This window comes from Perca fluviatilis, chromosome 2 (genome assembly GCF_010015445.1).
Source record: "Perca fluviatilis chromosome 2, GENO_Pfluv_1.0, whole genome shotgun sequence".
Lineage (NCBI taxonomy): Eukaryota > Metazoa > Chordata > Actinopteri > Perciformes > Percidae > Perca > Perca fluviatilis.
This window is the reverse complement of record NC_053113.1, coordinates 17,506,467-17,531,429: the sequence shown is the minus strand read 5'-3', so window position 1 is coordinate 17,531,429 and position 24,963 is coordinate 17,506,467. Positions and strand designations below refer to the sequence as shown.

At 40.6% G+C, this 24,963-nt stretch overlaps 1 protein-coding gene across 1 annotated transcript in view; it reads left to right on the top strand.

Annotated features, from left to right (window-relative positions):
• Positions 1-24,963, top strand: part of LOC120544259 (endothelin-converting enzyme-like 1) — a 129,251-nt gene that overhangs the window by 102,620 nt on the left and 1,668 nt on the right. The window contains exons 11-21 of the mRNA XM_039777899.1: positions 7,646-7,868; positions 12,658-12,756; positions 13,324-13,398; positions 14,249-14,352; positions 15,385-15,443; positions 18,528-18,579; positions 21,095-21,162; positions 21,761-21,885; positions 22,972-23,037; positions 23,654-23,749; positions 24,828-24,904. Coding sequence (XP_039633833.1) covers positions 7,646-7,868; positions 12,658-12,756; positions 13,324-13,398; positions 14,249-14,352; positions 15,385-15,443; positions 18,528-18,579; positions 21,095-21,162; positions 21,761-21,885; positions 22,972-23,037; positions 23,654-23,749; positions 24,828-24,904 — 1,044 coding nt within the window. The remainder of the gene's footprint in view (positions 1-7,645; positions 7,869-12,657; positions 12,757-13,323; positions 13,399-14,248; positions 14,353-15,384; positions 15,444-18,527; positions 18,580-21,094; positions 21,163-21,760; positions 21,886-22,971; positions 23,038-23,653; positions 23,750-24,827; positions 24,905-24,963) is intronic.

Genomic DNA, 24,963 nt, shown 5'->3' with positions numbered 1-24,963 from the left:
TGAAAGTTTAAATTGACTTCTCATTTTTCTTCAGTTGTATTAAGTGTGACCTTGTTGCAGAAGCAAATGCCAGTTACATCTTCAGCAAGTGACTACAAAAGATCCTGTATATATTTTGCTAAACATACCTCAGTTCATCCTTGTTAAAATTAACAACTTGTGTTCAGCAACATTTTGCTAAGATACATTTTTTTTCATGTCAACAGTTAGTCAAACATATGGCCTGGCCCTGCCTGAGACTTTGTGATAAGTGACCTTATATAAAATAAATAAAATTGTGTAGAATGTGAACATTTTGCACATTGGTGATCAAGTGTTGATGGTCAAATGTACATAATCAAAATTGCAATACCTAAACTAAATCACAACAATCAGAATCAGCTTTAATAATAATTACATGATTGAATGTTGACCTGAAAGAAAAATAATTGTTTAAGAATTTTGATTTGTTTTAAATGACAAATAGGAAATTGTAAGTCTATGATAAAGAAGAGGCTAAAAGAGGTTAGAAAAATTTGATAAAATGTATGCCTGTGACAAAAAAAATTTATATACCAAGACTAATGGCGTTTTTCCATTACATGGTACCTGCTCGACTCGCCTCGACTCTATTCGCCTCGACTCAACTCGACGCACCGTGCGTCCGTTTTCCATTGCAGATTTTACTACCGCCTCAGCGTGGCTGGTCGTCATAGCGACTGCCGTGGGCGTGGCTTGGTAGCGGTGCATTTCCCCCGTCCCGACTCATTTCCTGGTTCTTCGTCTCCGTAAACAACATGAAATCAAAGAGATAGTTAACATTTACTGCTCCAGATTTCCCACCGTGGTCAGAAAGAACAGAGGAGACACTTTGTTTCTCTCACTATATATATATATATATATATATATATATATATATATATATGACTCTAGAGTCACTACTCGCTCCGAAGATAATCGCCGTCACTCTCTCACTGATCCCTCGCTCACCCACTCCCCACACGCACATGCACACACCAGCGCACAAGTATAAATATCAGGCCACTTGTATATAGCATATGCTACGGAGAAAGCTGGAGGCAGCAAAAAACCACCGCCGGCTAAACTATTTAAAAACGCTGGGTTGGTCAGGACATCCCCGTCAATGCAGTGATCAGTGACGATTCTTTCCGACCAATCAGTACAGTAGTCTGCGGGTTTTCACGTCAACTTTTCGGCTCGCCTCAGCTCGCTTGGAACCTCGACTGAGGTGGTACTAAAAAAAGTATCTGTTAGCAGGTACCAGGTACTTTTTTTCATAATGGAAAACCAAAAAAGGCGAGTAGAGTTGAGGCGAGTCGAGCAGGTACCATGTAATGGAAAAGCGCCATAAGAGTCTACAGCCATGCTAGCGGCTCTTTGAGGATGTACTTTGAGGCACAGCGGTACTTTGAGCTAAATGCTAAAATCAGCAGACTAACTGCTCATAGTGACAATGCTACTGTGACATGCTGATGTTTAGCATATGTTTACCATGCTCTCCATCTCAGCGTGTTAGCATGCTTTTTATAAGCTAATTAGCACTAAACTCAGTACACAGTAAACTAAAGTACAGCTGAAGCTGATGGGAATACCATTAGTTTTGCAGGTACTCGGTCATAAACCACAGTATTAAATTATGACCTGATGATGGCACTAGATGAAAAGTTAAGGGATCACCACAGTGATTACCATCCTGTGGGGAACACAAATGTCTACCAACATTCAGGGCAATTTGTTTAGTTTTTTGGTGAAATGTTTCACTCAAAATCACAAATGTCTTACTGCTGGTCGTGCTAGAGGAAAAGTCAGTCACCTCCACAGCGCTGCGGAGGAGGGTCTGGCTAGTCCACACAGTATTCCAGGATGGGAGAAAAACGTGCTCTGGTTTATTGGCATTTCTTTAAACCAATCACAATAGTCTTGGGCGGCGCTAAGCACCAGATGCAATAGCGGTGCCCCTGCAAAATAGCCTCGGGAAGGAACTAGTTTTAGTGGTGCTCGTTCAAAAGTTGTTTCAGTCTTGCCACAGAAAACTCAGATTGGACAGATAGTCTAGTTAGCTGTCTGGATTTACCCTGCAGAGATCTGAGGAGCAGTTAACCATAGACCTTATAAATCAACCGGAGTTTAGAATGCCGACAAAGAAAGCGGAAGGTAACGGACATCCAGCAGAAAATGAAGGACATCCGGCGGAATTTCCGGCGGCACCGGAGATACCCCCTAAATGAATCCTCGTTGATATATAGACTAGATTTTTCTTGATGTGAGATGCGGAGAGTTGGTATTTTCTACAGTACCAGTGCATGAGCTTGCTGCTAATCAATCTGAGCAAAGCATGCAGTCGTCATGAGACGTGCAAAAATCTATGTTTATATCAATCTCCTGCACATGTAACCACACAGAAAGTATGAGCCCCGGCCCTGCAAACGCACGCACGCACGCACACACACACACAAAATGGCATTGTTTATCTTCAAGCAGTGGGAGTCAGGGATCGTGGCAGAGGTGTTGGCCCGTTGTGTCATTGCCCAGTCAAGCAGATGGAGAGGAGGTTTTATTCCTCTCAAGGCCACTAATGGACCACAGAAAATCTCTTTTGTACTTTTTCGTACTCTGCTGGATTCTGTCACTCACTCGTACACACTCACACACACACACATACAAAAATATTGATATAACTCAGCTGGAGAGGCCAGTACAGGCTGACATTTGTATAAATACAGAAAAACAGAGGAGGAAAGTTTGGAGTATTTTTCAATTGGAGGAACAGTGTGAATTTGCACTCTGAGAGGTGAAAAGGTGACAGACAAGTAAAAAGAGCTCACAGCCAGGTTCTTCATCTGTCTGTTAGAAAGTTATGTTTCAGGATGACACGATGGATGGTTAAAAATGAATGGATCATCCTTTTATCTACCATCCTGCTTTCCTTCTTTTGACCACCTTCTTCACCATCTCCTTTCCATCATCCATTCTTCTCTTTTCACTTCCCTCCTTCATCATGTTCCTGCTGCTTCATCTTGTTGTCCTTTTTTTCTCTAGTCTTCCTCACATCTTCCTTTTCATTCTGTCTCCCACATTTTTTTTCTTTGTTGCGTCTTTATCTTTTCACCTGTTTTCCCCATCCATCCATCCATCCATCTATCTTCCTCTCCTTTTACTACCCATCATTCTCCTTTTACGTATCATTATTCTCAGTAGGTCGAGGTTGCTATTGACATCTCGATCTATCCATAGTACTCCCATTTTCTTTCTGTCTATTTCTCAATCCCCCCATCACTGAGAATACACACTCTCCATCTTTATGGGCATCTATTGACTAAGTCCTCCTCTTCATTGTTCTCCCCCCCCACCCACATGTTCTCTCATTGATGGCAAGTCTGACAAGAGTAGTCACACCTCCAATTCCTTATCCTCCTTATCCATCCATCTTTCTTTTCTTCTTTCTCTCCCTCCAGTGTGTGTGTGTGTGTGTGTGTGTGTGTGTGTGTGCATGCAGTCCCCACACACTGCAATGACTGCAGTCAATCCCATTAGCCAGATGAGCAGGCCTCCAATGAAGGGAAAAGCATAATGACAACACCAGCCTCTCTCTCTAACACACACACACACACACACACACACTCCCTCGCCCCTGCTCCCTCTCCGTCTGCTCCCTCCATCACTCTTGAGGGTGTGTGCGTGTGTGGGAATCCGGCGTGTTATTTTTTTTCTGAGCAATTTGAGGGCTAGGGAGAGAGTCTATCATTTCATGTGTTTATGTAGTTGTGTTTCGGTGTACAATATATGTGTGTTTTTCAAAGTGAAACAGTTGCAGTCGAGGATTCACTTCCTGCTGGGTCCACTCACACTCAATACACACTCACGGAAGTTGTAAAGCATTTTTTAGATGAAGCTGTTCTCCACATTATTGGATTTCATGGCACTATAGCTTTCAGCAGTCCAGGTTTGATTCCCAGCAGGGCCTCCTGAGCTGAAAATATATGCAGTCATGCTACGATAAGGTGCTTTGGATAAAGTCTCTACCATAATAAAAAATAAATGTCTGATTTTCTGTCTCTGAGCTGGTGGCGTTTGAAAGCTTGTGTGTGTCGTTTTTCTGTTTCATTGTATTATTTAACAAATGAGATGAACGTATTTCTTCTTATCGTCAGTCTGTAATTACAGTGCAAATCTAGTGAAGTTTGGAATAGAGGAGTGCCTCCTTCCTCCATTACCTACAGGGTCATTACCTGTGGTAATGTGTTGATGCAGTGCAAGGGACGGTGTCTTTTCATCTCCCTAACTACCCCCATTAAAATCCATTTAGCTAATGAGCCTTCACTCAGTTCTCTGGTGATTAAGACCTAGTGCTTGATCTGTACAGCGCTCTCACCGTCAGGGCCTCTCCTTTCATTTAACTCCGCTGTGACTCCATTACAGCACAAAGCGCACTCTGGCATATACACGTGTGACCATGTAGGAGAGAGTGGGGTGATTTGAGCATGTAGGAAAGTTTCCAGAGAGCCAAAGACAAATTGATCGTGAGTTACATTTTTTGGAAGAGTCCATTTTAATAATACAAAGTTTAGGTTTTATGTTGAAGGAGATGTTGGTCCCGTGGCAAAACAGTTATAGATATAATAATACGACAATAATAGTTCACAATAAACCTGTTTGAGTCGTGATTCACTCGGATCATTCACCCGACTCTTTTGCCAGGCCTAGTTCACAATGATATTCAACATGGCACTGGCTCAGTCTGTAATAGCGATATGCTTCAAGTCCACTGTCATTCTTGTGCCCAAGAAAACAAGACCAGCCTGCCTGAATGACTACCGCCCAGTGGCACTCACCACTGTAGTGATGAAATGATTTAAACAACTGGCCAAGGATTACATCTGCTCCTCATTACCTAGCACAGGGTCTAAGGTGGCTGTGGCTCAGGTGGTAGAGCGGTTGTCTACCAATCTGAAGTTCGGTAGTTCAATCCCTGGCCCCTGCAGTCTACATGTCGAAGTGTCCTTGGGCAGGACGCTGAATCCCGAATTCCTCCCGGTGCTGCGCCATAGGTGTGTGAATGTGCATGAATTTAATCTGATGAGCAGGTGCAGCTTGTATGGAAGCCTTGGCCACCAGTGTATGAATGTGTGTATGAATGGTGAATGGTGCCTGTAGTTTGTAATCTGCCTTGAGTAGTCGTTAGGCTAAAAAAGTGCTATATAAATGTCCGTTTACATTTACACAGTAGACCTATTACAGTTTGCCTACCATCCCAACTGATCAATGGAAGATGCCATAGCACACATCCTCCACACTACACTATCTCACCTGTAAAAGAAAGGAAGCTATGTGAGATTGATGTTCATTGACTACAGTTCAGCATTTACCACCATAGTTTCCTCCAGGCTCGTCACAAAGCTGATGGACCTGGGATTAAACACCTCACTGTGCATGTGGATCCTTGACTTCCTGACAGGCAAACCCCAGGTGGTGAGGGTGGGCGGACACACCTCTTTCATCCTCATCCTTAACATCGGAGCACCCCAGGGCTGTGTTTGGAGTCCCCTGCTGTACTCCTTATACACACGACTGTGTAGCCACTTTCAACTCCAACACCATCATCAAGTTTGCTGACCCGAAGGCCCTGCAAAGAGTGGTTCGCTCAGCTGAACATACTATAGATTTTGCCTTAACCTACCGGGCTTGCAAAGAAAAAGGCTAAGAAAATCACAGCCAAACCACCCAGGTAACAACCTTTTCCTCCTGTTGCACTGCCACCTGCAGAGCAATCATGGCCGCTCTAGACAAAGCTTGTGATTTCAAGCTTTGTACCAGAAGTGTACCAGAAGCGGGTCTCTGCTGTGCTCCACCAAAAATATGAGATAGGTCTATTTTTGACAGAGCCGCAGGCGTTGTGCAGGCCAAGCAGGAAGTGAAATGGCTAGAGCACGTACAACATATCATCTAATATCACAGTGGTGCTATTAGCAGGGGAAATCGGAAAATTGAAAATCCACACCACTCATCAACCCGTCAGGTTTCATTCCTGCTTTACTCTGAGAGATTATTGTCATTACTTTTCCTCAAAGATGCTTCAAGTAAAATGTTACTCATCTCTCCCACACATAAAATGCTGTAGTTTTACCATTATCATATAGATGACTTCCATGCATGCAGCTGCATACAATCTCACATACATATACACACATGCATGCAATATATAAACTCAGACCTGTCCAAGTGTGTAATCTGCGACAAGCAGGTGACAACAAAATGACACAAACCAGCGTATCGAGCAAATCAGTCACACCGGTAACACATGTTGATTAGTTGATGGTACTGATGATCAAGGATGCCACCTGAGTCTCTCATTCATTTATCCATCCTCCCTGCCTCCACCTTCTGCCTTGCTCATCCTTTTCCCGTCAATTAAATTCACTTCACAAGTGCTTTGTTGGCGGGACCTCGGGGTGCCGTTGCCAAGGCGCTTTTGATTTAATATCTGTCATGCATAGGGGAAATTTAAAAAAACGGGAAAAAAACAACAACATGCCTTGAGGTCTGCATGGAGCCTCGCAATGGGAGAGTGGGGCATTTGTCCCCGCAGGGCAGAGTAGATGTGTGCACCCAGTGGGGGCACGAGGACACAACAGCACTCCATCGTCTGGGGGAGAAGACACAGCTTGAATACATAAATGAATGATGCGTTTTCTCTCCTCCCGCTCAATATTTTCCTCACCCTTCTGCTGCAGCTCCACTGTGAGTCACTCTGGATTAGAGGGAGCTGTTCTTAAACTGTTGGGCCCTCTTGACTCCTCAGCATCGGCTCTCGATCACTGTCTCCCTCTTGTTTTCTCTCTAACTTTCCTGACTCTTAAGTGGCTCAGGGGGCAGATGGAAAAACAGAACTTTGGTCCAGATGGAACAAGATTACAGTTAGACATAGTGGATGTCACTTTACAAAGAAAACCCAAGAGGAAGTGTGCTACAGTCTCACATTAAAGTGAGAATGTGTACATTTCAAAAGTAAAAATTTGAATTTTTTTCACCTACCACTGCAAAGACTGCAAAGTCTACATATCTATCACTGTTTTGACACGGGACCCACATCTCCTTCAACATAAAACCTAAACCTAAACTTTAATAAAATGGACTCTTCCAAAACATGTAAACCACGACCAGTAGCTAATGTTAAAAAAATGCTTTAAACCAACATTGCTTAGTGAGTTTTCTGACTTTTTGTTTTGCTTTAGTGTTTACCATTATCCCATAATGACACTTGGGGCCACAGTGGCTGCCATTCAGCAAGTTACAAGTTTGGTGGGTTACAAGTTTGATGGGTTGGTATCATAACAGAAGCTGTTTCTAGTGCTTTAATTAATCATTGGAGGGAACTGTTAAATAATTGGTATCCATATTAATGGATGAGAACATAGACATCAAAAGGATCAATGTATCCAAGTAGATGATTAGCTAACTCTTGACTATTGTTTTTTACTGCCTCTAGTTTTTGATCTAAAAATATCTGTCACTCCTGTGTTGTCTCATGGGTTTTGCAAAGCTGTTACAGTGTGAATTAATCAATTATCATCATTAATCAAAGATTAATTAAATCTATGATGATGATCTATGATCCATCCTTCTTCTTTTTTTCACTCTGTCCTAGGGTTCTCCATAACTACATGCTGTGGCGCATTGTGGCGGCGCTAAGTGAACACCTTTCCACCGCCTTCCGCAGCACCATCCACGAGTTTTCTCGGGAGATTGATGGCACAGAGCAGCAGCTGGAGCTGGGCAGGCTCTGCCTCACTCAGGCCAACAAACACTTTGGCATGGCCCTGGGAGCCCTGTTCGTCCAGCAACATTTCTCCTCTCAGAGCAAGGCCAAGGTATGGGTGTGGGTAGACCAATGGATGGATGGTGGGAAAGTTGAGTGATGGACTGTAGATGGATGGATGGATGGATGGATGGATGGATGGATGGATGGATTCAGATGGCCTTCAATTTGCCTGTTTTCAGAGGAGACAAGGTTTTGTCCATATTTGTTTAATCCAGACAGAAGCAAAATTCAAGCCAAACACAAGTGGCCAAAAAATGTGAACTGCATGTCGAGTTCTGCACATGTCTAAAACTCAAACACAAGCAAGCTGAACCCAATTGGTACTGCCAAATTGGAGACCCAAACAATTCTAATTTAATTTGTTACCCACTGTTAGCTTGCCAGGCTAATGCCCATTGGCTGCACTCTAGTTTTTGCCCAATCCCATACTAATAAGCCTGTAAGAAGGTTTTTTATATGTAGTGTGTTCACACTGGGTTTATCAAAACACTTTTGCTAAAAAACAATTAAATTGTGAGTCTGAAACAAGAAGAAATTAGAGTTAAAGTTAAAGATGCTTAAACTTGGAAAACGTAGATTTATAATCCATTGTCAATATAAAAGTATTGATTAGAGCAGCAATAATTATACTCAAATCAGTATTTTAAAGTTAGTATCTAAAATAAAAAAATATATATATATTTGTACAACTGGAAAAAAAATGGGCTTAAAGGACAATTCCGGTTCAAAATGAACCTAGGGGTTAATAAAATATGTGTACCGAGTCAACCGTTCTCTGGGATATGTTTTCATGCTAGCCTTCGGTGCAGAGGATAAATCGCTATTTCTACACCACTAACAAGGTTCAAAATAGCACCACACTTCAACTGTAGCATAATGAGGGTCCCTACATGTAAACCGAAGCATTGAGAACTTTGTAAGTGTACAGACAGTTTATTAAAAAGATAGTTCATAAAGACTGTACCATTCACTATACAGGCATGCGCCATCTTGGGAAAACAGTCATGACCAGTCGAACCACGAACGCCCTGCTTGAGCTATGTTACTGGTTACTGGTTGCACGGCGTTCGTCGTTCGACTGGTCATGACTGTTTTTCCAATATGGCGCCTGCCTGTATAGTGAACTATCTTTTTAATAAACTGTCTGTACACTTACAAAGTTCTCAATGCTTGGTTTTTTACATTAGGGACTAGATAATATTCTAAAAGCTAGTTATAAGCAAATAACCGGTTTGTGCTAGCTTGTTTCAAGCTAGAGACACATTCAATTAGCATAAAAACATATCCCAGAGAACGGTCGACCCGGTACACATATGTTATTAACCACTAGGTTCATTTTGCACCGGAATTGTCCTTTTAAAACAACTACAGAAAAATCTAGGGAAACAAAATATTTAGGGTTTGCTTTTTGAAGTTTAATTGGTATTCCAAAGTTACAGTTTGATTGATGTCTGTGGGCACACAAATCATTTCCTGTTATGTTGTGTGGTGATTTTTTTTAACTTCAAAAAGACTATACTATAAAAATGTGTGAACAGTACTACATACTGTGTGCATTTAATATGTATAGGACATATATCTATCTCATTATTCCTCTTCCCACTGAGAACTAAGAAATGTAATTAAAACTTACATTTGAAAATAACCAAATGCACTAATTGCATGTTATTCCATTAGCTGCACTGATCTTTCAAAGGATGCAACTTCATTTTTTCCTTACTTATACCGTATATATATATAAATGTTGTGCTCTGTTTTCTTGTGAGCTTGAATTTATACATGAAAACAGTGCACACAGCATTTTGGAGTTTGTTGTGGTCAGGCACCAGCAGTTTTAAGATTGAACAAGATTGTCAAGCTGTAAATGTCAGATCTATCACTACGTATTTAATGAAAGTATTTCCATCACTACTTGGTCTAAACAATGTATGCAGTGAAGAGCAATTTATCGGCACTTTCCATTGACTACATACAAGAGTTGGACAGCATCCTTTAAAGACAGCAGGAGGAAAAAACACAAAAGTGGCCTTAAATTGATCTTGTATGACTGTACTTATTACTGGAAAGATTTAACAATATTTTACAATCATCTGTGACATCTCTGGTCTTGGGAAAAAAAAACATGTTTCATATTGTATACCTTTTCCACAATTTCCACGAATGTGGAACTCGTCGCCTTTTTCTGATATTGTTTCTTTATTTTTTATTTTCTAGTTCATCACTGTCTTTGGCTCTGCATGGGGCAGTTTGGGGGATCCAGCTGTATATTTTGACATGGCTGAAGGATTTTTGATTGATTCCTGTACTGGGATCTGGAAATACCGTCCATGCCAATCAGAACTATCTCTAGTCTTCTCAATCAACTTATGGTTCTATATTGCTCTCTGCCTAGGTCATTCACTACTAATCCCCCACCTCTGCCCTTTGGTCCACTTTTCTTTCACCTTAATCCTCCCCATATGTATTCTTATCTCAGTCTGATGTCCACTCTAGGACATGGGGATATGGTTCCCAATGGGATTTCTAACCTCTGTAACCCCATGCTCTTTCTTTAAGCCCTCCATCATCTCCCTTTCACCTTCTTCTTCTTTTACTCTCACGGTCCAGCCCACAAGCTTTATCTTACATTGAGCTGCCTATCTTCTTCTCTTGGAAACTTTTAAATAGCTGCCAAGGCACAGGACAATAGCATAAAGCAAGTCTGACACAACTGGAGACGTTCTGGGTGCTAATTAATTTCTATGTACTGCAACTTAATTGAAATGTAAGTTCCAAAGCTTCTAATATTCCATTTAAGTTTCTTATAAGATACTAAGTATACATTTCAAAAATGATTCAAGCTAGTGGAGCTTTTCAGATTAATTAAAGAATAGAGAAGAGATTTTAAAGATCACGTCTACAGTATGGCAGGTTTCAACCAGATTAAGTGGTTTTCAAATCCCATAACATCTAAACGTCATTGAAACCATCCTTGTATGTAATGTAATGTAGAGCAGTGGTTCCCAACCTGCGGTCCGGGCACCCCCAGGGGGGGGCGGCAAAGATCACAGGGGGGGCGCAAGTCTTTATCTGGTTTGAGGTTGAGGTAAAAAAAAATAATATTTGCACGTTAAACAAATTATGATAATACACTAGAATATATAATGTATACAAAAGTCTGTATGAAAACTATGTATTTTGTTGTATGCTCGTTTTTCCTGCCGCCACGGCATCACTATTTTATGAATGAAACATGGCGGAGAAATGTAACAGTGCTGATAACTCCTCTTTATCAAAAAAGAAAGTAAGGCTCTATCTCAAGAGTTATCTCAACTTCGGTTTCGGGGCGGGGGGGCTCAGCTTTTCTTAGACATGAGTAGGGGGGGACGCCAAGGAAAAAAGTCTGGGAACCACTGCTGTAGAGTGTCTAATGTGGGAATAGAAAGTCTCATGCTGAGTTATTGCATTTTTGGTACTCTCCACGCTGATCATGTCCCATTGCTTAGACATCAGTCTGCACTATTTTGACATTTCCACACAGATTGGATACCTCATTATCAACACAAGCGGTACGGGACCTGTAGCAAGTGGCGATGTGTGTGCCTTGACTGACTCACAGATGCTGCTTACCTCTGCATGATCAGGAACTAATGAGTCTCAGGAGCTGATCCTGAGAGACAGGAGTCAGGGCTTTCTTGTTATCCTGAATCCCAGTGTCTTTTATGAGACGTGTTTGCAGTGCTTTGAGAAAGGACCAGTACAAATCTTTAAAGAAGACATATTATGCTCATTTACAAGTTCATACTTGTGTTTTGGGTTTCTACTAGAACATATTTACATGATTTAATGTTCAAAAATCACATTATTTTTCTCCTACTGTTTGCTGACTGTAGCCCCTGTCTGAAACGCTCTGTTTTAGTGCCTGTCTTTTTAAGCCCCCCTCCTGAAAAGCTCCAAAAAATGGAGGAAAAGGAGCCTGCATGTGATGGTAGAAAAAGGAGCCAAATCTGAATGGCTTTTAGAATCATGTTTTCTAAGGCAGCCCACAAACAACTGACTGGGTTGTCTTATTTCAGAGTCTGAGTCTGGCACTCCAGATAGGTTTTAGTTTTAGTGGGCTTACAAAGGTGGAAGAAAATCCACCATTGTAGGCAGTCTGGTACAACATGAATCCAAATCATCAGTTAGTAACACAAGCACTATCTTTTAAAGTATGCTTGACTTATACACTTTAATTACACCTTCAACTGTTTGGTTTTGGGGAATTCCAACAAGTTGAAACCCCTGAGAATCTTCTGTATTTCTTTAAAATATCCATAACTAAATAAAAGGGATAGAAAGAGAACTCGAATATTACTCCAGTAAAAGTAAAGCTAGTTTAAAGAAGTACTCAAGTAAAATGTAATTACCTGTGTAAATATGAACATATGAAGTCAGTTAAAATGTAGTCTGAGTAAAGGTTACTGTGTCACATTTTTAAAAGAGGGATAAAGAGAAAATACCATTGTTATATAGTTATACTACTGTTATATTAATATTAATATTAAAGAACACCATTAGGCTACAAACAAATGTGCATTGTCAACAGCATACACTAGTGCAGGGGTTTTCCATTCAAATTTAAAGAGGTCCAGTTACTAAAATGTCCTCCCAGAGAAGGTCAGAACCTCATACTGTCTAAATTGCATCCTTTAGCCTACTGCTACGTCTATCAAATCAAATCAACAACATACATTTCCATATCATTTCAGCAATATTTATTGTTAATTTAGTTAAGTAGCTCATTCAGAGTAAGAAGCTGAATGATATGTTTTCAGGGCCTTTAAAACTTCTTTAAATATGATGTGATCTCCCTCCAGGTACAGGAGCTGGTAGAGGACATAAAGCACTCTCTGGACCTCCGGCTGCAGGAGCTGGACTGGATGGATGAAACCACCAAGGAGGCTGCCAGAGCAAAGGTTCGGAGTCTAACTCAGCTTTTGCATCAGAAACACCACTCCCTGCCAGATCTGATTAGTATTTGAAAAATATTTAATTCTTTCTTTGCAGTTCCTTTCTTTCTGGGGGTTTGATTGATTGCTTTGTTAGATGGAATACATTAAGGGCTTGACATTGAGAAGTGAGGATCGCCTAATCCGGATCTCTCTGTGGTTCTGATTTAGGGTCTGCACTGAAAGATATCCCTTCTAATACTTTTACAATCTGAAGTTATAATCCTTTTAGAGGGCCATGCTGAATATAAAGAGCTTCCCTGTAATCCTATTACATTGAGTTTGCTTGATTAGTTAGTTACTGTGTGTGTGTGTGTGTGTGTGTGTGTGTGTGTGTGTGTGTGTGTGTGTGTGTGTGTGTGTGTGTGCGTGTGCGTGCGCGCGCGCCCGGTTGTACGCCTGAGTGCATGCGCACACACGCCTGAGTCCAAAATCAAGTGTGTATGGGTGCTTGTTAGTTACGACAACTGAATGTGGGGTGATGTTGGACCAGCTGTTTTCTCTTAAATTTTACACTCTCTTCTTCTCTCCCAGCTGAAGTATATGATGGTGATGACAGGATACCCAGACTTCATGATCAAACCTGAGCTCATAGATAAAGAATACGGGGTGAGTCATTAGCCTCCTATTTCACTCTGTATCACTCTCTACTGTATGAACAGATGTACCGGTATGTACTGTACATCAAGTGTAATGAGCTTTTGCTTAAATTTGGGTGTAAAGATAAAGGTGTAATCAAAATTTGAAAACAGTAAACTGATCGAGTGCATCATGAAGGTGGGTCAAAGTAGGAAAGGTGATTCACATCAGTAGTGGAAAGTGACTAAGTGCATTTACTGAAGTACTGTATATACACTTCTGATGTGCTTATAATTTACTTGAGTATTTTCCTTTGTGCTGCTTTACATGTCAGAGGAAAATATTGGTACTTTCCCAGCTACAGTTTGCAAATTCAGGTTTATATAAGCCTATGATCTGCTTATAAAATATGATTCATTGTTTAGTTTAATTAGTTGAAACCACCCAATATTATTATTATTAAGTTAATTAATTAGCTGAAATATTAAAATGCTGCTTACATGTTGTTTAAATGTATTACTAAATGCATTTAACTAGAAGGGCACCCAGGGAGGACAGACCTCTGCCCTGGCCATGCCCTATCTCGCATTGTTAACAAAAGTGACTTGATGATGACCGTGATTCGGAGCCGCTTCCAGATTTAATGGGTTCTTCCTTGGCCCACGCTACACCCTTCCACCAAGATTCATTAAAATTGGGCTTGTAGTTTTCCCATAATCCTGCTGATAATCAAACAAACCGAACTGAAAACATAACCTCCTTGCCGGAGGTAATAATAATCCTAACAATTGCAACAAAAATGTCAACCTACTCTTTTATTACATTAGCGTAAAGTAAAGGTGTTAACACTCACAATCCCTTCATATCTGTGGTTTTGCAGTTCGACGTGGACGAGAAGACCTATTTCAAGAACATCCTTAACAGCATCAAGTTCAACATCAAGCTGTCAGTCCAGAAGATCCGGGAGGAAGTAGACAAGACAGCGTGAGTGTCATATCTCCTTACATTACACAAGCTATGCTGGTCAGCCATCTCATCTTACTGACACGCGGTGCAAAGCAATTAAAGAAGGTTAATATATTTGAAATCCAGACTGAACTCATGCAGCTGAGGCTCACACCAGACGCTGCAGTTCCACCACTGTGAGTGTGTTACTCTAATGTGTTTGACATACCTAACATGTGTTCCTGTGAATCCCTTTTTAGTTTGACGTATTTGTTCATGCGCCTCTAAATTAAACCAACAGATACCAAATTGACATACACAGCAGGAGAAAATCCATTTGATTTACTTATCTACAGCAGCCAGGCAGCAGAAAAGTGCTGTGGGACATGCGGCTCATTTTTCTAAAACGCGGCCATGAACCCCTGGATTGAGTGCCTCTCTGCTATGACAACACATTACAGTCACATTAGTATTCCAAGGTGCTCAAAACAACTGTATCATTAGCCCACACTCAACGCCCTGAAGAGTTAAATCACATACGTCCCCTTTATCACCAAAAAAGTGGACCTTTCATCACTCACTCTGTCTTGTTGTCGCTGGGAAATAAAGAAAGAAACACTCCTCGTCCTCCTCCTCCTCTGTGTATGCAGAGCCATCAGTCTTTCATTCCTAGAACAAGGGCATCTCACACTTTCAGAGTTAGTCATTTGGGGGATTTTGTGCCAATCAATTGGTCTGGGTTTATTTGGATTATCATAAAGGAACTGTCCGCAAGTTTCATATGTAGAAAGGAACTTTGGCCGTGGGACCACACTCACTGAATATTTCTCACCAGGGGGTTTAGAGAGAGAGAGAGAGAGAGAAAAAAAAAAAAAAAAAAAAAAAAAAAAAAAAAAAAAAAAGAGGTGTTTGGGATTCTGTTCAGGATCGGGGGGTGTTTCGAGTGGGTAGATTGGTGATTTGAGTGAGTGGTGTGTGTGTGTGTGTGTGTGTGTGTGTGTGTGGCTGCGTGTGCGTGTAATGGATCCCATCTTTAAAACCCTGTTTGTTTGACACTGCTTTTCTCCTCAGATGGCTTCTCCCCCCTCAGGCCCTTAATGCCTACTACCTCCCTAACAAGAACCAAATGGGTGAGTGTGTGACTCTTCATTGTACATACAGATATTTGTGTTCTCTATGTCATCTGTCTCCACACATAACCCCCTCCATTGCCATTCTGCACCACGACATGGACGCATTAGTTACAAGCAATTACACCATGTTGCAGCCTGTTTTCAGCAAGTCAAACATGTCGGCTGCTCCGAGAAAAAAAGCATCCCCCTCCTTATATCATATTCCTTCTCATCGCTCACTTTCTACTTCGATCTCCACCTCACATACTTAACACCCCCCGGAGGAAAAACAAGCAGTAACGCCGTCCCAAATTTTAACAAATCTGGCCTTGCACTGTCACCCCTCCCTCCCTCCCCCCCTCCCTCCCTAACTCCATCTCTCCTCTCTTCGTCTTCTCAGTGGATGTATAATAAGAAGGTCTCTCTCATGATTGGCTGTCTGTGTCTGCCTGCCTGCTGGATTAAATCTCTCACAGAAAAATCAATGGTGTGCTCGCAAGAGTATGCTAGAGGACAGGAAGAGTCAGACAAACAGATGATCATCATCAGTCCCCTGGGTCATTTCTTTTAACCCATACCCATTATTTCTCTCTCTTAACCAAGCCACTTCAGTTCTCAGGTCTGTATTCATTTTCATACTTTCCTTTTTTAATATCAAATTAATATTGCCCATTTAAGTTTCCCTCCATCTCTTTGGCTTACTTTTTTATGTCTGGAAACAGGTTATCTTTGAAGATAAAGAGACAAGGACAGAGGTTTATTAAAAGTAGCTCCCTAACATCGTGGGCTTTAATTCTCTTCATGGGCAGCTTTGCCTCACAGTCAGTAATTGACTGATTTCACTGACACTGATAATGTTAAATCCTGACTACCTACATGTACATACTGTTACGACCTGATGTCTAGGGGTAAACCAGACATAACAAAAAATGTGCCTCCCCCACTCTTCCCACTCCCAAACATGGCCAGGACAAAGAATTGCAAAGTAGCAGTTTCTATTTTATTCGGAGATGAGGCCCCAACACAACAAACAAAACAACTCTAAAGACAACCTAAAACTTTCCTAAACCAAAACAAAATGTAAAGAAAAGACAAAGCTCTAACCTAGGCTTCTGATAACAAAAAGGACTTCTCACTCCTACCAAACTGCTACTAGCAATATAAGACAAAGAAAATGTATTCACAGCTAAAGAAAAATGGCTGAAGGATAACAAATCCAAGAGATCAAAACAATCATTTTCACTGAAGGTTGTTTACACTACTCACAACAACTTGAACCACAAGACACAGATTCACACAGGCACATGTTGGGAACTGCAGAATGAAGCGAGGATGAGTTCCTGTCCGATGAGGCTTAAAATGGCTGCTGTCCTCCAGGCGACCAATCAGGAGACAGCAATCAGCTCTGCTGGACAAATCCGGTGTGCGCACCTGTTCTCCATTACCTGTGTACACTCAGAGGAGATCAACTGAGACCCTGTTTACACGTACATGGTTATTTTTACAAACTAAGACATTTCCCTTCGTTTGTACCCTTCGTTTACACGCAAACGGAGAATTCGCCTCTGAAACCGAGTCTTTCTAAAAACTCCGGCCAGAGTGGAGATTTTTGAAATCTTCGTTTGCACGTTTGCATGTAATCTGATACAAACGGAGGTTTAGGCAGCTGAGAGAGAGAAAGAGGACGTGATTGGTTGCTGTTGTTGCTGTTTTCGGGGTTCTGATTGGCTAACGTGGGCTTGAGCTTCTCGTTACACTGCCATCTACAGGTTTGGCGTGCTCTTGACTGCATTGACGGCAAATATACACGGGTACGTGTAAACGAACACTTTTCTGAAAACTGACAGCTGTGCACAATGTTATTTTTGAAAACGGAGAGGTTGAAATGTCCGTTTTAACGTAGCATGATAGTGCAGGGTGAAAGACAAATTACAAAATATGACCCCAGGGTCATAACAATACTTTTCCTGCTGCAATTATAATTATTGAAATTACCAATTATTTGTAATTATTTGATTTGTCTATAAAATGTAAAAAGAAAAAACTGAACAGAGTCTACAGCTATGCTAGAAGCTCTTTGAGTCTGTACAATAGTGATTTGAGCAAAATATGAGCACATAATGACAATGCTAACATGCTAACACCATCGTAGTTTAGCATCCTAGCGTGCTTACATTTGCTAATTAGCACTAAATACGAAGTACAGCTGAGACTGATGGGAATGGCATCAGTGTTGCAGATAGAGCTCCTGGGAAAAGTCAGGGGACCACCAACCTTATTTATAATTCATTATTTTCAGACTGAGACTGAGAGGAACATCTGTTCAAGTCTGTACCGATATTTTTGTCAAACATATTGTAGATAGTTATTTCACAGAATAAGTAAAAACTCTGAATTTCTGTTGACGTTAGATGAAAAGTCAGGGGAAATTACATTCCCATACAACTAAACTGCATTCTCAATTACATTTCAAGTAAAACGTATTTTCAAAAACATTGTCACCAGTGACAGGCACGGCGGCGGTCGCAGTTATACACACATGGTTGATACATATACAAAGGACATCCGGCTGGGCTTTTTTGATGAAGGTGCTGATGTTCAGCTCCCTCTTTAGATCCTGGGTGATGATGGAGCCCAGGAAGCGGAAGGACTCCACAGTTTTGCCTGGGGAGTCACACAGGGTGAGGGGGGTGGCTGGGTCTGCGTTTTTCTTCCTAAAATCCACAACCATCCCCAGGCTTCACTGTCTTTAGAGCGTTTAGTTCTGTTCTTCATCTTACTCAGCATGAAGCAAGAAGTTGCTGCTGTGGAGGAGACTGATTTGTATTTTGCTCTTACTGTGTGCTGAAAGAAATGCATTTGGGCAAATAGAGAGACTTTCTCATCATTGTCCTCTATAGCAGCTGCTCTATTTTACATCAACATCCTGGCTAGTTCAGCTTTAAGGCATCATTGTTTCACATTTCCTCTTAACTCTCTCTCTTTCCCTCTAGATGAGACTGTATCAATGTGATTAAAAAAAAAAAACCAGAGTGTGTGATATTCATAATTGTATCTGGACATTTCCACTTCCCTCATGTTGTTTCTTTATCTCTCTTCCAGTGTTTCCTGCCGGCATTCTTCAGCCCACTCTCTACAACCCTGAGTTCCCACAGTAAGTAGCCCTCCTCTTCTCCCTGCCTTTCCCTGCTGCTGTCCGTAGGGATGCAACAACATCACCACGTCCACAACAACAAAGGTCATTAAATTCTACGACAGTCTGGCAAACCTCTGCTTCCTTGAAGTCCCAGCACACCTGATTAAACCAATTTAACTACCCACCGAGAGCTCAATTACCGAACAAGGTCCCACTAATGGAACAGGTGTCATTGAGAAGTCGCCTGCCTAAATTTGAGTCCGTCGACTAATTTGATGGTGCATGAAAGTAGATAGCCTCCCTGTCTGACTCTATGTGTTCTATTTATCTCAGTTAGTTACTTTGTGATTAAATTTGAGTTCTAATTCATTAATCAGAGTCACTGCATTATTGCAAACTATTTATAACTTTAAATTAGGCATGCATTAAAATCAGAACACAAAGTATTTCTTCTTCTTCAGTTGTACATTTTAGATAGAAGCTCTTTGTATTATAAGGTCTGACATATATATATAGGGTATTTTATGGACAGTAATATATATTTTTAAATACAGTTGCTGATAGGCAATGCAGCATTTTGTGACAAATATCTTTATAACTCTATCAGCAGGAAATATTTTCCCCACAGATTTTCTCTTATCACGATGGAAAATATTTTGAATTTAAATTTAATTAATACCATAAGCACTGAAATCCAAACCAATTCTAAATGAATGTTTTCATACTAGTGCTGCCATGATTATTTGAATCTTATCAGCAACTAAATACATAATTTTGAGATTTAATCTATATAGCATATTTAATGTTGCAATTTAACAAAGTTGCAGTTTAAATAAAACCGAATTTGTTGCACTGAAATATCACTGATATCCAGGCCTGATTACTTGTCCTTGTCCAAGACAATTTCAGCAACTGGATATTTTGACTTGACTTTTTAGATCTGTGCTTAAGCATATTTCATCATTCAAGAGTTGTATCTGTTTTGATAAAGATTTCAATGGTTATGCCATGCCAAAAGTTTCAACTCTTTGCAAGAGTCATACAACACTGGCATGAATTATAAACCAAATGGCTGCCTGGTAGGTAGGAAATCAATCCAGGAAGTGTTGGTGTGGTCTAGAAAATGGTTAGTAAGAAAACAAAGCACTGCAGCACTGAGGAATGTGCACTTAAACAACTACTTTTTTTGTTTACAGTATTGAATATTATTTAAGCCAATATACACAATACAGTCCAAACAGTTGCAGCTCCTGCATTCATACCAACCCGCCCCCCCCCACACACACACACACAACATTAGCTAACACTTCTACGTCTTCATTAGAGGTGATCACCACTACTTCCACTACCTGCTGCCATGCATGCTAATCAATATTAATTAATGAAGTAGTAAAGTGTGTGTGTCGTGTGTGTCGGTGTGCGTGTGTGTGTGTGTGTGTGTACCTGTCCCCTTGAAGTTATTACTGCAGTAGCCCTAACCTCCCATAAACTCTCGCTCTCTCCCATAACCCCAAAAAAAAAAAACACACACACACACACACACACACCTCTTCACCAGCACGTCCAGTATAATGAAGCTTCAATCAGCCAGTTAGTTTAGCGAGGGAGTTGGGCTCGGTGTGAGGCAGCGTATCGACAAGCTGTCAGAAAGTCATTTTCAGATGTAGCCATGTGAATAGCCCCAGACTGCCCTCTCATCACTCTCTATATATGCATGTGGAGCAAAGACAGCACTCCAGCTCAGCCCAGGGTCAAGGAGAGGTAGAAGCAGGGGGCACATGCTAGTTGTGGGCCAGTGGGTGCTTACACAAGGTTGGGATGTGTAACAGGGTGTTGTATTGTGTGTCAACAACTTGGGAAATTATGACTTATGTTCACACTGCAGCTGAAAGGTCCCATTGCTGATTTCCCCTTACATGTAAAACAGATATCTGATGTTTTCTAATCAGCTTGTACAGACGAAATGTGGCAATGAGCTTCTTTTTATTCAATACCAATTTGAGAAACATGGATCCAAAATAAGATCTCAAGTGCCACTTGCAATTTATTTGGCTTAGCTGAGCAGACGTAGCAATGAGGACAATGGGACAAAGAGAAAGACAAGAAGCCCACAGGGCTGTCTGTAATGAGACACCTCAAATCAGTCAAAAGGCATATTGCTCTGTTCTAAAGTGAGTGGATAAGCAGACCTAACTTTGGGAATCTGTATGAGAAAGTAACCTTTGACTAGATAGTACTACATTTAAAAACAAAACAAATTGAGTCAGTAAAGTTAGCTAAAGTTACACAGCTAAATCTGAAATTTGCTAACATCCTAAAACAACATACCAGACCAGCCAAACTTTGTCAAAAAAAATCCTCAATGTATTTAATTGATCAAGTGTGTTTTATTGCTTAGGAATTCAACTTTTCTTTCAACAGTTCATAGTCTTGCTATAGGTATAGGCAATTCAAGACCTTTTTTAAGCAACTGCAGATACCAAGAAAGTTTTAGTTTTGTGTAATGTTCCATATCTCTCATTCCTGCTGCCAGATCTCTGAACTATGGAGGAATAGGAGCGATCATTGGCCATGAACTAACACATGGATATGATGACTGGGGTAAGAACTACACCCTCTTCACCCATCCATTACAACAATGCTCATACACCCACGTTTTCACCATTTTGAGTCATACTCCCGCTTTTGCATTGAACTAATCCATTCCACAGAAAGAGCAAGGGTTCCCTGATGATTTGTGTAATTTTATGACATTTGTAGGATGCCTGCAACTGTATTTTGAGCCACAATCTCTAACTTTCATTTCCAGTCAAAAGTGCTGCCCTTTAAGATACATTTGAAGACTTTAATGAGGGTGTGAAATGTCTGCCAGTCACCTACCAAATGCTGGAATAACTTTGAGTGGGATTGGTAGGTTTGTGCACTACTGGCTTTTCTGGCAGACAGTCATTCTACTAATTTAGTTGGCTGGAAAGGCAGTTCAGTTGGCTCTTGAACTGGATACAGCCAAAGTCAACCCAATAACATTTTACTTCATAATGGTTTGACCCCCGCAGCAACAAAAAGCTTCCAAGATGACGTGCTGGGCAGCTTTTTGGACTGTGAAGGAAAGTTACAGGTTGTGTTGTCTCCATGCTAACACTGCCCCCCCCTGCCCTTTTGCCCTTCATCTTAGTGATGCAATGGTTCATGTCCCTAGGGGGCCAGTACGACCGCCATGGAAACCTCAAGCAGTGGTGGACAGAGGAGTCCTACAGAAAGTTCCAGAAGAAGGCTGAATGTATCGTCAAGCTCTATGATAACTTCACTGTTTACAATCAGAGGGTGGGTCTGCACACAGACACTTGCACATACAATTTGTGCCAAAGCATTACATAGATATATGGGTCAGCTAAGATTTTGGACTGATTTTACATTTATATTGAAAACCATATGTCAGCAAGTCAGTGTCCTCTAATATGATGCAGGTTGACTTATCATTATTTCGGAATACATCAATACTACTTTGGTTATCTGTGGGAGACAGAATAGTTTTTTCAGATTACAAATAGATTACATGTATGTTCCTTTAAAAGGAGCACTTCACTTCAATTTTACATATAAAGTCAAAGTGAGTACTACTCAGCCTGTAAAAACAGTTGTATGATGTCTTCAGTAGCCCTGAAGGAGCTTTGTTAGGTCTGAGAAAATAACCCTGATGATGGCATAATTCAATTCAATTCAATTTGTATTTATAGTGTCAAATCATAACACAAGTTATCTCAGGACATTTACACAGCTAGAGTAGGTCTATACCACATTCCCCCAAGAGCATGCACCAAATTATAGCAATGTCAACAGGGCTATCTCAGATTATACTTGAAGATTTCTACCAGAGAACCTGCATTACAAACTGGGGAAGTGGAGTTTGAAAAATATGGGCATTTACCCTTACAGGAAGGTTCTAACAAAAGCCGTATTGCATTATGGGACATGTAGGATCTATAGTTGTTGGACCTTGCTTGACCACTGCTAGGAACTAAGGTTTTCACACCAATGGCCTGTTTGTTCTGGTCCCAATCAGTTGATGAGTTTGTACACTTAAGAGTGTTTTCTCCTTGGTTCGGTTTCTTTTCACACACATAAAAATCCAAGCGAATCAAAATGCATCGCTACAAACATTGTGAGAATGTTCACTCTGCTTATTGGTCAGATGTGCTTAGGATGGGAGCAAGCAAGTAAAAATACAGGAAGAAGTTTGATTAGTGTATTCACACCTGCATAAACGAGTCCGATTTATTACCAAATACTGATATTAGTCTTTTAATCACATCAGATCCTTGAAGTAGGTATACATACTATCACAAAAGTATAGGGGTAGAGATGTTAAGACCTTTCAGCGTTTTATTAGTTTCCTTTCTGTGTGTTTAGGTGAATGGCCGTCTGACACTGGGGGAGAACATAGCAGACATGGGAGGGCTCAAGCTGTCATACTATGTAAGTAATAGGCTATAAGTACCATCAATGTTTAAATACTTTGGCTCTGTTGCTTCACAAACTGTAAATATTAGAGTTTTCAGTAGCACCACTGTGCATTTTCTTTATTCTTCATAAATAAGTCTACTTTAGTTGTATGAAAGTAAAGAGCAGATGTCCACCAGAATCAAGATAAAAGATAAACGTGAATTCCCTTTTTCTGCTTGTATCAGTGTGCGTGTGTGTGCGTGCGTGCGCGTGTGTGCATGTGTGTATGTATGGGTTTGACTGGACAGCAGAGTATCTGTGTTGCTGCATAATTCAATTCCATATTGAGCGTGTCCGTGGTCTATATTGAAGCAAGGAGTGTTTTGTTCATGCAGAAACAAAAGTACAAAGGGAATGAGTAATTGCTTTTAAATAAATCAGAATATCAAAATGCAACAGTAGTTTCATAGCGCCTGTTAGTCATGTCAATCAATGAGATTGGCTGACCCTGGCCCGTTTTGGTTTGAGATCTTATTTTAACTTACAGAGAATATGCTACTTTGAACATGAGGTGAGGGATTCTAATTTAATTTGTATCTCCTGTCTTTCATTATTCCCTCCCGCCACACACCTCTCTCTTACTGCCCAGGCATATCAGAAGTGGGTGAGGGAACATGGTCCGGAGAGGCCGCTGCCTGGGCTCAAATACACACACGAACAGCTGGTCTTCATTGCCTTTGCACAGGTACAGAAGCCTCTCAGTAGTTTCACACTACTGTCTGTCATTACATTTACATCTTAAATAATTTAGCTGCCACTCTCAGCTGGAGCGACTGATCACAGAGAGCAGGTAGGAGTTGTATATTATGCCATTAGCTGATGGATGCATTAACCATTGTAGGGATGAAAAATGCAGCGTTGATGACAGTACCGTGGCTCTCAGCACTAGACCACCCCTGCTCCTTGTAACTATTACCGCTATCATTGATATTCAATGGTTTCATTGAAATTCATGGCTTAATGTAACAGCTGAAAATCTAGACACATTTTTTAATGCAATTTGCTATGTTTTAGCTTTCAACTTTAAAACTTGCCACAGGGAAGTTATATGAAAACCATTGGTATATGTGTACATTCATACATAATAATATGTATTATAAACATTAAAAGTTGCAGTAACAGTAATATTAAACTCGCCTCTGATTGGTCAATTACAGCATTCTATGGTCTGTTATTTCTAAATAGCAGACCCCTGCTATTAATAGCAGACCCCTCCTCCAAAAGGTCACAAGATAGATCTGAGGGGTCACGACATGATTTCTGAGGTAGATGAGGGTGAAAAACTAATTCTGCTAAATGTTTGTATTGTGTTTTTCTTTCTATCTCTAATCTTTGCTTTTTGTGAAATATTAGATCATTTTACCTGTGGGCGTCAAACAGTAAATGAAATAATCTGAAGTGGTTTAAAGTGGAAATCAGTCTTTGGTGGAACTATTAACAACTCACATCCAAATCATGACAAGTGGCTCCAACTGCTTTTTTGTAAGAGGTTGCAAAAAGGTTGTGAACCACTGGTCTGATCTTAAAAAAAATGCATTTTATAAGCGTATCATATCCGTTTCATGTAAAATCTTATCCAAAAAGTAACTAGTAACTATAGCTCTTAAAACAAAAAAAATATAGTGGAGTAGTAGAAGAGGAAAGTGTAAATAAGTAAGTAAAGTACAAGTACCTCAAAATTGTACTTGTTGTTACTTGCCACCACTACTTTGGCTTAACTGTCTCCAGGTTGGGTAACGGTTGTGTTAATGTTGTCTTTTTAGAACTGGTGTATGAAGAGAAGATCTCAGTCCATCTACTTGCAGCTTCTGACTGACAAACATGCGCCAGAGCACTACAGGTATAGTATACTCACATACATAAAAAAAAAAAAAAAAAACACAAACACCCAAAAAGTCA